The sequence below is a fragment of the Condylura cristata genome, unplaced genomic scaffold (genome assembly GCF_000260355.1).
Source record: "Condylura cristata isolate star-nosed mole 26May11 unplaced genomic scaffold, ConCri1.0 scaffold00027, whole genome shotgun sequence".
NCBI classification, from domain to species: Eukaryota; Metazoa; Chordata; class Mammalia; order Eulipotyphla; family Talpidae; genus Condylura; species Condylura cristata.
Window position 1 is genome coordinate 17,042,964 of NW_004567128.1, and position 17,942 is coordinate 17,060,905.

General features: G+C 38.8%; 1 protein-coding gene across 1 annotated transcript in view; it reads right to left on the bottom strand.

Moving 5' to 3' along the window:
* The window catches only part of DMD (dystrophin), a 1,782,468-nt gene that overhangs the window by 1,451,809 nt on the left and 312,717 nt on the right, over nt 1-17,942 (bottom strand). Inside the window, exons 6-7 of the mRNA XM_012730297.1 lie at nt 11,755-11,927; nt 5,260-5,378 (exon numbers count right to left, since the gene is read on the bottom strand). Of these exons, the coding sequence (XP_012585751.1) occupies nt 5,260-5,378; nt 11,755-11,927 (292 nt within the window). The remainder of the gene's footprint in view (nt 1-5,259; nt 5,379-11,754; nt 11,928-17,942) is intronic.

Sequence of the window (17,942 nt, forward strand, 5' to 3'; positions counted from 1 at the left end):
TGTTGCTATTATCTTATCTACATAAGCAGATAATACTTTCTGCTTTCTATAACACAATAACTAGACTAAGAACTACTCTTCCAAGAAACTCAGAATTTAGTTTTAGATAATAAAAACTTATAATATCTCTACAGACTCTGTCCCAGAGATAAGGATATAGATAAATAATACAAAAGGCAAAAAATAGTATGTATTTTGTAATGGCTATTTTGTCATCAAAAAGGCAATAGCTGTTTTTATTCATATACATATATATATGTATACAGTTAAATATTTTAATATATAGAAAAAGAACATATGGTACTGCAGGTATTTGACTCTATGGACTCATATTTGCAATAGGCATTTCTAGTTGAAAAGTTACATACAATGTTATTACATATATATATGCATATACATTCATATATAAATGACAACACTGAAAAATTCTAACTTTGTCATATTTTCTGTAAACAATTTTAACTAGGGAAAAAAATCTATGAGATATGAAGTGAGTATAGTTTAAGAACTTCCAATAATAAAATTAACTAGTTCCTTCTGAGTTTGTAGAGTTTCTCTTTCCACTTAAACTGAGTATAAATCACTTATTAACAGTTATTGTTCGAATATCAAAGTGTTGTTAAATGTTTATCTCGATGGAAGAGAGGTGCCATTTTCCTCACTCCCACTCACATGCAAATGCCGTGGATTGCAGTGCCCAGTGTTCCATAAACTGGACTCTAGACGGGGGTGTTACTGGGAACTTGGGACAAAGCAGAGTGGCCAGGGAGACCTATATGACATGAACACAGGTGGGACCCCTTTCCTGCTTCTGCACACCTAGCTTATAACCTGTACTACTGGACAGAACTTGGAGACACACTGAACAGAAACACGTAGACATACTTGGGAAGAGACGTGTGGGGAAGTTAACAATGGAACCTATTACTTTGATGTGGACTGTACTGTGGTCTCAGCTTTCTAAGAGTTGCTTAATCCCTTTCTTGTTGTTCTCCTCCAGAAGGTAGCTAGACTTGTGGCAAGCTTTCAGGTCCACTCAGCTTGGCTAAGAATTTGTCCATGAGGGAACAGGTAATTTCCAGAGTTTTATTTAGAATATCCTTTCTTTGTCTCTATGCACACTAATTCTATTAAAGAACTTTCATACTGTCTGCTTCCTTTGACTTTGCATTTGTGGATGGCTGAATTTCTTTCAGAGCATGCACCTCGTAACAATTTGGGGTCCTATATGCTCCTCATTCATGCACTAATAATCTCTTAATTGCAACAAAGATTTAAAAAAAAAACCTGATCAAACTGCTATCAAATCAGAAAGGAGAGGACTTAACATATATTTTTTATAGCAAGCGTTGTATGTGTTCTTTGGAGAATCGTTTTAAAGACTTTGCATGCAAGCAAAGTCAAGCCTGAGACCATTCATTTCAGTAGTAAAATTTTCCAGAAGGCAGAGCTAGTTCTTGAATGAGTAGACTCCAGAAACAACTGAAGAATGATGCTAGGGATTAGCCAAGCAGAAAATAAAATTGTCTGTGACCATTCACATGAAGTTAAAATGAAGTGGATAAAAATCAAACTAATTCATCTGAAAATGTTATTTTGACCATACAAATATTTCTCACAAGCCATTGTGTTCATCACATTTTACTCTCATCATTTATATTTCATTCTAAAGTTATCCTGGTAAGTAAATTAGGACATTTCCACACCATAGTGCATGTCCCAAATGGAAGTGGCCTACCTTAGTAGTACACAAATATTGTCTAGATCTGGCACAATTTTTATCCCTTAAGAACATCACTACTTTGTTATTCACACGAAAAAAAGCTGACAAAGCATTCTCATAATGCAAAAAGTGTCACGTGGATTGACAGACAAATTTGCTTGAAAGTGAGCAAACACTGTATATGAAACCCATGGTGCATGCACAACACATCTTAGTGGGAATAGTAATAGAAAGTGAATCGCTGGATTCAAACTAGGATATATCTTGAAAGAGCTACACTGCTTATATACGAGCATAAAGATGCATAACTTAAATAACTTCACCATTATCACTACTTATTTTTTCATATATTAACATTTAAACACACCAGGAACAACTGAAATTGCTTAAGCTAATGCCCATTGCTGTTCATTTTATTTTTTTTTATTTTTTTTTTTAAGATTTATTTATTTATTCATATAGAACTGGGGTGCAGGCCAGAGATGTGGAGGGTGAGAGGATTCACCAGAGACAGAATGGGGAGCAGAACAGGCAGATCGACGAAGTACACTGCTGAGGGGAGCAGTGGGCGGGTCAGGAGAGGTCTGCCACACCATATGGTCACCTCCGGGGCAGGCGGGAATCGAACTCATGAGGAGGTGGCTTTTAGATTCTCAGTGCAGTGCTTTAACCCGCTGTGCCACCAGGGAGGGCCCTCATTTTAAAAGGCAATCCTAATGAACACCAAAGCTTAGGCCTCAAAATACCAGTTACAGCCAAACCAAAAAAAAAAAAAAAAAAAAACACTCAGTACTTGCAAGATATGAAAATCTCTAAAGTTTGTATCAGTGACTTTTTAATTTATAAACCAACCTAATCAACGGAGCATATGCTTAGAATTCTAAAAACATTATTCAGCAGATGTTTCTTAAGCCAAATATAAGTTCAATCCCCCAATAATAAAATATCTCCCCAAACAAAAAGAAAAATGTTTCACTAACTTCCTAAGAGACATTAAATATGAAATGAAAATTGCTTGGAGAACAGTTGACATCATCAAGCATAAGCTAATGAACTCATACTTGGTTAAATAAAAATATGAACTTCTCAAAGATAATTACATACTTGGCATGAAAGAAGTCTAAGAAATCTCCCATTATATATATTTAAGAGAGTGTTCAAAGTTTTAGATTCTAAGACACGCTACTCTGTCTCTTACGACTAACAAATCAGTTAATAAATATTTTGATTTTGGTAATATTTTTCTTTCAGTTACCATTGATGTCATCTCTTGAAAAATAATAAACAATAATTTTAAATACATATTTGAGTATTTCCCTAACACATAGGCAGCAACTGACAGGTACTTAAAAATATGTATCAGATTTATGCTGAATCTCACCTTACTGACTCCCATAAATAAATTTTAATAAACCATTTTATGAGACAGACTGCTCTTTAGATTAAAAAGGAGTCCATAAATAGAAAGGATTTTCAAGTTTAAGATGTTATTGGCAAAATAAAACGACAACCAGTAGTATGATCTCTATCAATCAGCTTATTATATTTGGTTGACTTTGAATTGTCAAGTTTGAAATATCATAATGTTATTTCTATAGTCGACATAAAGTGCATTTTAACACAGATTTTTCTATTTAAAAGAGCATACAGAATTGGTTTATCAGGCTACTTTATGCTATATCATTTATGTAACTGCCCATTTCTATTACAGGTTCATCAATCTACACTCCAAGAGTAACGTGCATGCCTATCTAGCTACCCCAACTTCATTGACTCAAGGGTGAAATGAGAGATCAACAGCTATTTTATCACTTAAAAAGAAAAGGATCTATTTCAACCTGCTCTTACTATTTTATGAAAGGCTGGGTTGTGCACGAGAATAACTGGAGGATATATACCAAGTCATGGGAACTAATCGCAAGATGTGAAAATAAAAACCTGTTGGCAGGCTTATCCTTCAAATTCATACACCATCACATTTCTCAGGGGTTAAACTCTGTATTTTCATTATGTCTGCCCTCTCTACTTCACTTGAGTATGAGAAAAACATATGAATCGGCACTAGAAGTCAACAATGAGGCAACTCTGCCCCACACTTCAAAGCGAGGAGATAAGATTAATCCAGTTTCTCTCTTAGAGCTAAACTGGGGCAGGAGGATGTTGCTCCTCTACCAAATCAACAAAAAAAAGTACTAGGAATCAGCACTCAGATACACATTATCTACAGGGAAAGAAACATATCTAATGAACTTAGTCTGATTTCAACTTAGCAAACACATTTTTGTTGCTATAATCTTCCATCCCAAAGGACATGTGTTTCCCAAAAGCAATGCAAAGGTCAACTAGATATTCGTATTCAGGGGTTTGTGGTAGTTTTATATCTCATTTAAAATAAGCAAAATTCCGTTTTGACAGCTCTTTTTGGTGAAGCTGGTTTTAAGTTAATGTCCTCCCATAACACCACCACAGTACCACAGGGGTCTTCCAAGCAATCAAATATGCTCAGACAACAAGGTTTCTGGACATGCAACACAGGTTACATTCAAGGTAGTGATAAATTCAGTGGTGAAAGGCTATCCTCTGAGCTATTTCTGATCTTTTCCTGTGGGACCTATCACCACCATTTGAGAATCCCCTTATTTGGAACTGATTCAACATGCCAAAGACCATGGAATTGTAAGCTGCCCAAAGATCAGCTTTTTTGATACCACAAATATCCACCCAACTGCCACTACTTCTCTAGTTTCTGGTGCTAAAGTATGACGAAGCTTTATGAAAGAGAGATCAGAGTCTGCAATTTCAAAGAAGCTGGCAACCTAAAATTGTGCCTGATAGGCTAGAAGAAAAGCAGAGGTCATTAACTCTCTAATTCACGTGTCTGGAATGTGTGACTGTGCAGCCCCAGAAATCACAATGAAATTAAGTGTAATATAATAAAAATATTAATACAGTACTGCCTGACAAACTAAAGCAGCAGAAGGGGAATAATCATCCAACAGAGGACTTCCCCAAGAGTGACGAATTATAACTGAAGAAATGCCAGGAATAGAGTTCCTGATTTAAACAGCAAACTATGTTGCCGTTTATAGAGTATATGAATGAAACTGGCAAGAGTAACTAATTAATTATAGCTGATTAGTATATCAACTCTCTCAGCAGAATAAGCAAAACACGAGCTTTTTATAATGACTTGGAGTCCGTGTACTCTAAATGTAGGATGTTCTGTCCGTGAGGCATATATGCATTCTAGCGGCTCGGGATTGTTCCCCCAAGTTTCACAATTTTGTTTTAGATATTGGCACTTTGATACTTAAGATAATACAGGGCAATTCATAATGTAGTGCAAGAAGAAAAGATATTTTAAATCACCTGAAATATCGGGATATAGGGATAGAGATATAGACAAACATTTCTATATGTGTGTATGTACACACAACACATACTTCATTTTGCCTTTAGCATGTAGAAATGTTAATTGGGAGGCAAGAAACATGAAAACTATACTAAAAACATAAACAGTTCAGACATGTACCAACCTTCAGGATCCAGCAGTTTCTCTATGCCTAGCTGATGTTTGGCGATGTTGAATGCATGTTCCAGTCGCTGTGTGGCTGACTGCTGGCAAACCACACTGTTCCAATCAAACAGGTCTGGCCTGAAACACACACACACACACACACACACAGAGACAGAAACAATTTTTAGAGCATTTCATGAGATTCACTTCGACTCTGATTTCAGACTGATAACCCATGCCCATACTCCGTAACAGTTGAACATAACGCATCAAAACCACTTCTCATTTAAAAACATATCACAATTTGAATTGAAAATCCTAAAGAAAAGAGAAGATAGTTTATTCTACCTTTTCCAAACAGGAAAAAAATAAATTTCATCTCACAGATTTTGAATACCAGTCATTTTCTGGAAACTTTCAATTTTGTAAGTCCGGCTCAGATCACCTCCCTGACCTACAGATTCTATATTCACCTGCTTATGCAGTATGTCCACTTAGAATCATCACAAAACAACTGCCTAAAAGTGAATTGTGGTATTCATTCCTGTCCACGCCCCAAAAACCCACCTACTTCTCTCCTTATCTTGTATTTCTTCCTTCTTATATGATCAATGCAAGTTCAAATTTACTCAGATTTACTCAGATGAAATACTTTGGGGCCAACTCTGATGGCTTCCACTCGTACGACACTCAGTAAGAAAGAAACGTCCAAAATTTTACTTTCCCCATCCCTGTTGTCATCACCTTAATCCAAACCACCATTTTATTTTGCATGGATTATTGCATTAACTTTCTAACTGCTCCCATACTCCCACTCTTGTTCAGCTCTTCTCAGCTGAGTCTCCCAAATGATCTGCTCAAAAGTTTCATTATGTTCTCAAATCCCTGATTATCAATGGAATAAATTCATTAACTGAACTGTGATTTGCAAGCCCTATATGGTCTGTTTATCCATTAACTCTCTGATCATTTTTCTTGTCTTTCTATTTTCTTCCAACCCATTACACACTTGCCTGAATTCTCATTTGTTGTTCCTTCTGCCTAGCTTTCTCCTCCTCCAGAAATCAACATGGCTCACTCCTCCACTGTCTTTGGGTCTTTACACAAAACCCACATTATTGATAGGACCTTCCCTGCTTTTCCCACATATAAAATTGAGTGATCACAAGTCAAACTTACACATGCTATCTTACTATGCTTCTTCGTCACTTTATGTTATCATCACTGGCACGTTAACTTTTATATATTAATTGATCTTGACTATGTACCTGCCTTCCCCACTGGAATGTTACATATCGTTTTCTTGTCAGTTATGTTCACTTCTAGACAACCAGCCTGACACCTAGCAGAGGTTCAACACCAGAGAATGGATGAGCACATACTATATGAATATCATTTTCTTGACAATAGAGAAAATGCAGTATAAGAGAAATTTTTTAATCTAAGGAACTTAAATCTGATGAGGACAAGCATATATCATAGTGAAGTTGAACTTTAAATATGAAAAAAAAAAGCTGACATGAGGTTTTCTACAATTTAACATCAAGAAATATTTCTGAAGTTGAAGGGATTCTTAAAATGAAGCTTTGGATTACATTAAGAAAAGTGGTAGGAGGTATGATTAAGAGGGGGCCCGGGATTACTTTCTGAAAAGGTCTTGGCCATTAGGTAATTGCAATTTAACACAACACTGGAAACCATTAGTTAAACTGCTCTTCACCCTTTCAGATTCACATATACCTTTCAGAATCCAATGAGAGCAATGAAACTTCTATCTAGATAAATACCTGATCATATCTTCAAATAGATTTTATTTACATGCAACTAGAGCACTACAGGGGCCTATCAGTGGAACCCGTCAACCCTTCATGCCCTACAGGGGATGAAGTTACAAGGATGGGCTTAGTTGTTATTTTCTAAAACCACAATTCAGTATATACAACTTTATTGTTCATTTGACTCATTTCCTTTTAATTTTTCCAACCCCAATTAATATTAATTCACCAGAATTTTGGGCAATTCTTAGTAAATCTATCTAATCTCCCAAATATATATATTTACATATATATATATTTGGGTATATATGGGAGATTTGATGGATTAGTATATGTGTATGCATTATATATATATATATTAGTGTATGTGTATTAGATATATATATTAATGTATGCGTATTCAATAACTTAATGTGTGCATATATACATATATATACATATATACACACATACACTAAACTAATGCACACACACACACATATATATATATATACACACACATATACATATACATACATACATACACACACACACTCTTTCTCTCTCTCTCTCTCTCTCTCTCTCTCTCTCAAGGTTCCCCTAAACAGCTAACATTTTTGTAGAAACTAAAATAGGTATATATTGGGAGCTGCTGCTAGTAGTAAGAGGACTACAAGAAATAAGATTAAATTCAATGTATTTGGGGAAGTTTTAATTTTGCCATGGAACCTCTTTCTCCTCTTTAATATTTTATCTAAGGCAGTGGGGAAAAGAATACAGGTTGGAGAGTATGAAAAACAAGTTTTCTCACCAGCAATACAGAAAACAAGATGAAATTAGTGTGATTTTAAAAAGTGCATTACTTCTGCATTCCAACCCTTTTCCTTTCATCCTCATCCCCTTCTCGGTCACTAATCATCCCTGTGAAAGTTTATGTTATCAAGTCATATAATCTATTTGGGTTTCAATGTTTTCATTTGAAAAAGCAGTACCTTTGAGTTCTCTTATTAACTTTTTAAATAGCTATGACTGTGAAATGCATGGGAAATTACAAAACAAACCAACGCTAGAGGAAAGTATCAAACCTAAACCATAACTCAATAAATAGGAGCTTGCAACCAAGGATCATGGGTCTTTTGAGGAAACTGACCGCATAAGTAAGACAACATAATCTAGTGGGTAGCAGCGTGCTCTATACATTCCAAATCAGCTCTACTACATATTTACCAAATGGTCTTAGGTTTATGACATAACCTTTCTGTGGATCAGTTCCCCAATATGTGTAATGGGGCTAAAGAGAGTATCCATGGCATGAGAAATCCATAGAAAATTTTAGTTCCAAATTGCCTACAAAACAATAATTGCTTAAAAACATCCATTTCTACTAGTACTCTGTTCTAAGGTTAATTACATTTACAAAGTAACAGTACTGTATTTCATTTTATAGACTCAAGTCAAGAGCACATACTGGCAGAACAGATATAAATATCACAAATATCGCTGATGCAAGAACAAGTAACACAATGGAAGAGAGAGCAGAGGAGACTTCTCCACCCTTTCTATCAACTACTCAAAAGATAATCTAAATTCGATGAAAAAGCTTTCCCCTTACCGTTTAAATAGGTAACAATTATAATAATAAAATGATTATAGTATATGGGGAAGAGGAGCCACATTTTGGGCTGCAGGGTAGCAGTAAGTTCATATACTTTTAGAAGTTAACAAATCAAGAAGTAAAAACAATTAATTATGCAAATTATCAGAAAAAACATAGCAGGAATTGCTGACAGTGACTACTCTCAGGAAGTAGAATGGGATGGATTAGGAGGACAGGGGTCATGAAAAACAGTTTGTTCTTTTGTGCCCCCACCTTGTCTGGGGAGTTTTTAACCACCTCTTGTGCAATAAGTTAAAACAAGGCATTAGGAAAAATATTTAACTATAATGTGAAAATCTGGATATGCTGAGCACATTTCTAATCAACTACCCTTCGGTTTTCCACAAAAGGAAAACTTCCTTTAGCTGCACTGTAGTAGAAAAGTGTTTTAATGTACCAAGTTTCCTACATACTAAGCTATAATTTAGCCTTAAATTTGTAAAAAAAAAAAAAACTTCAGAGAGGCTCTGTCAATTCCTATGTTCTATATTAAAGACACACCTTTGCTCCACATAACTGTCACTCAATTATTGAAATCAGGACAGTGTGACATTCCGAAGTGTACCAATAACAATCACCTTGAAACAGAAAGTTCAACCATTTTTTGGCTTTAGATAAATAATATGAACATCTGTCAAAAAACAAAAAGAAGAGGGAGATGATTCGTGAAAGAGCATTATCAACTGTGAGGAACCTCTTGAAAAGTCTGAAAAGGTAGTTACAGATGATTCATTCAATATGACAGAAGAGAATGTATGAGGATATTCTGAGAGAAAGAGGGGTCGGGACAGACGCCGCAGGGCAATCTGGATGTTTTCTGTATAAGTTGCAAATACAGACAACTCATGAAATACCATATCAACAAATGTCGTGTGTAAATATGATTGCAGGATTAATGTCTCCCAATGGAAAAAATTTTAGAGAGCCAACAAGGCCCACATAACCAGCTCGGGATTTCTGTTCATCTGCAAATGCGTACATGAATGTCAAGTCACTAGGGTCACACCCTGCCCCAAGCTGAAGCCACAAAGGAGAGCTGCCTTAGAACGCAGAGGGAATGTCTCCATCCCTCCTCAGCTGGTGGTTCTGAAGCTGTGGAATAGTTTCCACCGTGTCATGGTTCTGAAAAACGCCATGTTAACACTGCTTAACATGCCAATTGAGCGAGAGCTTGCCTCCTTTGGAAAATCAGGTTGCTGAGTCATTCACCTGGAAACAGTCTGGATGGGGTTAATTAAACCCAGCTGGAGCAGGACAACTGACAAAGCAGCTTATTTAGAGCTCTCCTGCATTAAGCCTATAGAAATTTTACATTCTGGACTTTTCTAGACTCAAGAGTGGTATAAGAGAATGGTAGCCTCGTCAAGAAGGGGAAACTCAAAGTGAGAAAAAGATGAACCACACTGAAAATGAAGGGAGGGACAGTCCAATGGCATTCCAAGCACATCTGATAAGCCAATGTATTTGACCCTGGGGTTGGGCTGTGTTAAGAGAGAGGTGCGGAATAGGGAACCTAAGCAGCTATTCCTCAGAGTAAACTTGTTTAGATATTACACCTAGTGTGTGTGCGCATTATATATAATAAACAAACTCACCATGTTGTTTTGTTTTACTTGAACTGTTAATAATTTATTAAACCACTTTACATTAGGGACAGACAACCGTGATTCTGTCATCTTAGAAAATATAACAATGTGCAGAATAAAGCTATGGACACTTTGTTCACTATCTCACATCTAAGTGTCTTTTTATGAAATGTTACAGAAGAAATTTGCTTCCCTGCTTTATAGTGAATGCTGTGCTTTTCCAGGGCAAACTGTTTCTTTTGAAATTCTAAGCCATGGTCATAAAATTACTTGTGGTCTGCTCTTTTTCTTGCTTGCTAAGATGTTTAGAGCTTTAACCCCAAAATATAAATACACACACACACACACACACAGGGTCTTTCAGTATTTGTTACCTAAATGTGTACCTGCCAAGAGAAACATTCTTCTCTCTTTTTTAAGAGATTCATTTATATATACAGGAACTGGGGTACCGGAGGTGTGGGGGGCAGTGAGAGGATTCACCAAAAGGCAGAGTGGGGAGAACGGGCAGACTGGCTGAAACACACTGCTGAGAGGAGCAGGGTGGGCGGCAGAAGAGGTCTGCTGCACCATGTGGGCCAGGACCCCTGCTGGGGATTGGACTTTGTGCCTCAGTGGCTCCCCACAGCTTAACAGTGCTGAGACTCAATCCCTTGTGCCATCAGAGAGGCCCCAAGAGAAATATTTTTCAGCTATTAGTCTGACCCTAATTTATGTGCATTACTCATAGGGAATTCGGTACCATCCTTAGCTCTCAGTAACTTATTTGTACTGTGAGACTGTGGTGCCAGCTGGCACAGGGCAGGTTCTCAGTCGATTCCACAGACAGGTAAAGGACAATCGTGGAGCTTTCTGTGGATTTTTCAGGCTTCCAGTGATTTTTCTACACCATTTCTAGTGGGGCAAGCAGGCACAGGACAGGCAAGGGGGCTGGGAATGGGGAGCCGGGCTAGCAGGCAGGCATCCAGGCTCCTGGTCAAACTTTGCTCTCTGGGCTGTCTCCGCTGTAATCTCGGGGGCAGCCCTCATCGCCCATGGCCTCCTAGGCACAGGTGTGTCCACTTAACACATACCCAGTCCATATGCCAGGTGTCCCTCATCAGGCACGCACGCCCTGAGCTCACTCTCCCAAGTGCCTTCTGCATTCCAGACCCGCAGCTACAGGGACCAATGGCACACATGTCTGAGTGATCTTCACTTACCCTACAAAGACCAGCTCCGCGTTTAGCCAAGTTAGAATTTGACCTTGATTTTCTGGCAGAGTCCCAATTTCAACTATGTTGAGCCCATTCTCCTACCATAATCACATTCATGGTCCAGTAATTAAATATTTAAACAACTAAGTGATCTATAACCATAAAAATGATTATACATAATGTGGGCACTCCAGTGAATGCTCCGATACAGCCAGCATACTTAACATAGTGGGGGTTACAAATGATCTGGAACCACACAGAAGGAAATGGCCAGTCTCCAAACGGATGGTTATGAATGCATTAGTCTCGTCTTCTCCTTACCTGTGACTGTGGATGAGGGCGTTCAGAGCCAGCCCATCAGACCAGCTGGTGGTGAAATTAATGACATTAACCTGTGGATAATTACGCGTTGACTGTCGGACCCAGCTCAGGAGAATCTTTTCACTGTTGGTTTGTTGCAATCCAGCCATGATATTTTTCATTACATTTTTTACCTACATGTGGAAAACACATAGCATAAGAAAATGCAGTCCCTGGACAACCCCCCCCCCCACACACACACACAAACAGAAAGTGGAAAGTCATAATCATTAGTAAAAAATAACGGTAACCTCAGGGTGAATTAGTAAGGAGAAATAATGGATTCCATCCACACTGAGTACATGTTAACTGGCTAGTTTATTCTAACTAGTTGGTCTCTGTGATAGCATGTATTAGGTTTAACATCACTCCAGGGTTCTGGGGTATCAAGGTTGGGTAATTTAGCATTTTTAAAAAAACTAATATAAAAAATAATTAAAATGAAATTGTTTCTCTTCTGACAATGGATATGTACAAAAACATTAGACTTGTTAACCAAGGACTTAAAACAGTTGGGGTTTCAGAACAGAGGAATGGCACAGTAGCCGCCAATGGGCTTGGTTTTCTTTAAAAGCCTCAGTTGAAATTTTGCTTTTGCTATTAAGGAACTGTGTTCATTAAACAACTTAAACTTTTGACCCCTCCGTTTCCTTCACTATACGTACACGGTTGTAAGATGTTTCACTCACCTAATTCAATACAGAAAAACAAATTAAGCATTTTTCTCATTTGCAGGAATGTCGGCGATGGTGCAGGGTGGCCGGCAGTCCAGCGAATATATCTGTTGCGTAGGACTGTTTGGATCCAACAGACCTGAGCAAGCCCCATCTTCCAGCCTCTACTCTGTCTCCCCTCTTTATTCTATTAGGACCCTGCAAAACCAGTTTCTCCGCCATCCTCTTCCTCCACGACCAGTCAACACCGCTTTGGTTTGGCTTGGCTTGGCACTTAGCTCCTTATCAACCATGAACGCAAAATTATTTATCAAAATTACCCCACCAAGGTGGTGACCTCTGTGGAGTGAAGCTGCAGGCTTCCTTCACTCAGCTCTCCCCTCATTTGTACCTCAACGAAGTGGCTCTAAACTGTGAACTCGTCTGTGAGTCCATGTTGGCGGTGGCATACGGCACCTGGGCGCACAGCCTATTAAATATGCAAATGCAGCTACTAGGCACCTCCTCCCAGCCCCGTGCAAAAGCCGCCCAATGAGGGACGGGCCCAAACTACGGAAAACATACAAATCACCCTGGCCCTGAGAAGAACCGGAACCATGCCCTTTGGGACTCTCCAGTCCTGGCTTCTGCTCATGCAGACTCCCATCTCGGTGCATTCCCAGAGCCACAAACCCAGGCAAAGCTGGGTGACCCTCTCTTTGGAATGCTCACTGTCCTGCAACCATCCCAAGCTGGGTAGGCTCATTGTTAGTTCTTGCAGAATCCACCTTTGGTAGATTCTATAGTTCTTTAATGCTGGGAACGGGAGAACTTAACCACAGGCAGGCAGTGAGAGAGGCAAAAATCCACTCTCCTGACTTTCCCCTTTACCTTGTGAAGTGTCTATGGCCCCACCACTGATATAGTGTTGCAAATATAAGGCCCATCTGTTGTTTGCAAGATGTGCTAGTGCTGGAAAACAAAGCATTTCAAGGCTTGGGCTGTGTATTGGGAGAAAGGTGAAAAACAGCCTAATTTACTCATTTTTCCTTACACTCACCCAGAATCATGAGGAAGAGCCTTGGAGCACAGTGGCTTCAGGGGACCTCCTCTGCACACCACTGTGTCCCAGCCCCACCCTCCAGCAGCAAAACAGTTTTTTTTTTTTTATTTATACAGAACTGGGGTACAGGACGGAGATGCGGAGGGTGAGAGGATTCACCAGAGACAGAGTGGGGAGCAGAACAGGCAGATCGATGAAGTACACTGCTGAGGGGAGCAGCAGGTGGGTCAGGAGAGGTCTGCTGCTCCATATGGATCACCTCCCAGGCAGGCAGGCGGAATCGAACTCATGCGCAAGTGGCTTAAGCTTCTTAGTGCTGTGCTTTAACCCACTGTGCAACCAGGGAGGGCCCCAAAACAGCTTTTAACCACCCTAAAACCCCATCACAGAGCAGAACCTACAAAGCTTTTAGCAGAAAAAAAAAAAAAGGAACTGACACCTCTTTATAGAAAAAACTGCTTACATATATTGTATTAAAGGAATAATAACTTAAAAGTAACTGAAAAACTTTAAGATAGGACCTTAACATATACTTGAAAAAAGTGCATATATATAAAAAAATAGGATTAGCTGTTACTACCGATGTGTTTCCTTTTAGGAAATTTAAGGTCCAGATACAACCAATTTTGATCAGATGATGAATATTCATTGTGTAGTCTAAACATGACATTTTACTTTGAGTCTTCATCCATGTAGAATTTAACCAAATGCCTTTGGGGAAAATACATATTTTAACATCACTTATGTTAGTATTGTTTGTGTGAAAGAGTCAATGCAAATTTTAGGATAGACTAGTAAATTTAACCTTAAAATACTTGAAAAGGGTTTGAAATGATGTTTTGTAAATGTGCAATGATTCAAAGCTGTGAAATATCTTGTATATATTTACATTCATCCCTTAATAACTAAATTTATTATGTAGGGGTTATCCAGCTTTCTTTAGTCCTTTCTGACTTGCTTATTTAGTCAGTTACTCGGTACATAAATGGGTCAAATAATTATGTAAGATACATAACTTTCTCATATTGTAAAGTTATAAAATACACAGCTTTCACAAACAGCCACGGCAAGATGTGCTTTGTTCTGTGCTGAACCAGGGTTAGAATCACCAGATACCCACTCCATGGTAGTGATGGATTTGCACTAATCAGATAACCCTCTCATGATGAATGGGATTCATTTGTGAACTGCTTAGCTAGACTGCCCTCTATGCACATAATGTTAAAGGACAACACAACATTCAATCCAAAACCCCTTTAGCATCATTATGTGATTAATTCAGCTTATCAGCCTCATTGGTATTGCTTCTACACAGCACAAATTTTGCTGAGGAAAAAAAAATTAAATAAAGGGCAATATGAGAAAATCAGTTCTTCTTTCCTGACATAAAAGACAGTTACCCAGAAATCTTTATTAAGGATCAACCTTCATTGTGCCACCAACCTGGTTCTAAGTTGAGTCTGTACAATTCCTACCCTCAGGGTTTCCTGTCCCGAAAATAGAAAGAATCAATTGAAAGAATTGTTTCTTTCCTGTGTGTGTGTATGTGTATATACAACTACATATCAGCTTTTAAAAGGAAAAAACAAAAAGAAATGTCTTTGAGCAGTGATTTCCAAAAATGACTCACAGTTAACTTAGCAGAGATATGATCTTGGAGATGCACTATTAAGAGTGCCCCTCCAAAAACTATTAACAGTGTGATCTCCATAAAAAGAGGAGATTCCAGGTTCCCTGTCCCATTGAATGAAGGGTGGAGCTGAGCTACAAGGAGAAGTTAAAGGGGACTTGGAAGAAGATTTGAAGAGACAAAGCAGGGTTGTGGAACATAGATTTGTGAAAAAGAAGAAAGCCTACTTGCTTTTCAATTGACTTGCACCTGTCACTTGGAGGACAAGAAAGGAGACACAGAGTTGACCATTTAGAGACTCTTGGAAGAGACCTGAGTAAGAAACCATGTGGAGGCTGCCAACAGCAGCCTTCATTTTGATTTGTCCTCAGACTTGCTCATCCCCTTCTGCCCCTCTCCTATGGCAAAGTGCCTTAGTCTTGTGGCAAGTTTGCTGGCCTCTGCAGCCCCACATTGGAATCAAGCTTCCCTGGTTGGGTATTTGTCCACCAGGGGACGGGTGACTTTGGGTGTTTTACTGAGAAACTATTATCCTCTCTTCTTTTACTCTGCACACACTATCCTATTAAAGTTCTTTCACACACTAGTTGGCTCTGTGTGCCAGATGGCAGGACCCATTCAGAGTATGCAGGTGTTGGGGTGCTGTGTACCCTCCAGTGTGCACTCTAACAAAAGTGCTGGTGGTTGCAGTTGTCACCAAGCAACCTTCAGCTGTAAGTACTCTCAGGAGCCCTAGGTTGCAATCACATCGCTTAAGGACACAACCTTCCTAGGGCAGCCCATATCTGTGACTGATAAAGGGCAACAGTAAAAAAGACTCAGCCATTCCAGCCCACACAGGACAAGCCTGAAGGGTCATCACTCTAGCTCCATGTGCCCTTGGGGGGAGGGGTCCATAAAGCTGTTGCTGAGTATCCATCACAGGTCCAGTTCTCCCTCCAGCTACCCTCACCCTCCACAGGCCTTGGACCCAAGACATGCCTTAATTAATACCCTGCTGCTAAATTGTCTTTCCTAAAACCCATCCCATGACTAAAAGGCACAAAGGGGTAGGAATCAAGAGAGGTTGGTATAATCTTCTACTTGGAAAAGAATCATAGGGTATAAAACCCACTGAAGACCACAGCAAGAACTGTCCTACAAAAAGGCACTAGTTAAAAAGGAGTTTACAGACTCTCTGTGGTGGCACAGCTGGTTAAAGCACAGCACTAAGAAGCTGAAGCCACTTCAGCATGAGTTCGATCCCTACCCCAGAGGTGACCCACATGGAGTGGTAGACCTCTCCTGACCCGCCCACTGCTCCCCTCAGCAGTGTACTTCGACAGTCAGCCTGTTCTGCTCCCCACTCTGTCTCTGGTAAATCCTCTCACCGCCCCTGTACCTCTGGCCTGCACCCCAGTTCTGTATGAATAAACAAATAAATCTTAAAAATAAAAAAAGGAGTTTACAGTAAGTGCTCTCAGCAGAACAAAACCATGTTTTTCTAGTATGTGATATAAATCATAAATCATACAAACATTCCAGGGTGAGGCAGTCCTGGAATTGTTTTCTTTGAGTTTGCCAGCAAAGGTGGGGACCTGGCGTCTAACAGCAGACCACTGTTAGCAGGGTACATTTTGATCTCCAGTTGGTAACCAGAACTGAGTTAAATGCCCTCAAGAGGAGGATTTGCACTTTTTTAAAAAAGAAGAATCAATACCAAGCACATGTCGTGAAGCAATTTTGTTCAAAGCTGCCTACTTTTTGATGGTGGCATTATTTTTCCAGCGAACAATTTTATATAAATGGAAACTGGAAAAATAGTGACAGAGAAAACAGAATTGGCATTCCTGACTTTTTACAAGTTCAAAAAGACATTTTCTGTAACATTATTAATAACATAATGTGATATTGGAACAAAAAGGCCCATTTTCCCATTCCTTCATGCCATTCTTAAACTGATAGATCTGAAAAGGATACTAGATGGGCCAGAGTGTCCTTTAATCTTTGCTGAGATTCAAAGGCTCCTTTGACTGTTTAGTAGGAAGGCAAATATGTACTCCAAGTGAAAATATCTTTTGGGACTCATTGGGAGATAAGGATAATATAGCTGAAAGACTTAAAGTGTGTCTAGTAGTTTTAGGAGAACAGGACATTGTGATAGGAGAGATAAGATAAGGAGGAAGAGACTCCGGAGTGATTGAAGGAACCAGCCGGAACACAACAGACTATAACAGAGATTCCAAACAAGTCTAGGCTGTATTTCTGGCTCTGAAAGCCACTCCACATGCACAAGTTCACAAGCAAATGAAATTATCAGACAGGATAGTCTTGAAGCTATTCCTGCAGTGAGTTCAGATGGTGCTGAAAAGGGTTTTGAGAAGATAAGAAGCATGACATTGTCTAAGAGACATTTTGGGTAATAAATACAATTAAAAAACATAAGTTCTCTGCTGACTTTGTCACAACCAACATCTGTACAACTCAAATTGTTTTCTGCAACTTGGGAACCCCCTAAATCATTTGTTACTGGGGCATAAGGTAAACATAGCAACTGATAGTTTCTTAGAAACTACTACAGCAGTTTTAACAAAGTCTTATGAATATATGTATGTTGGGTTTAATGATTTAAAAGAGAATTGGGTTTTGAATGTCTTTTCATTTCATTTTTGTAATTTTTCAGCTTTGGTATAATTTATATATCATAGAAAAGGGTTTGCTGTAGTTTTAATATAATGGAAACTGTTGTTTCCTCAGGATAATTTGAGAAGTACTGAAAGATAGAATTAAACCAGCTTGATGGAGGATCCTCTATTACCTGGCT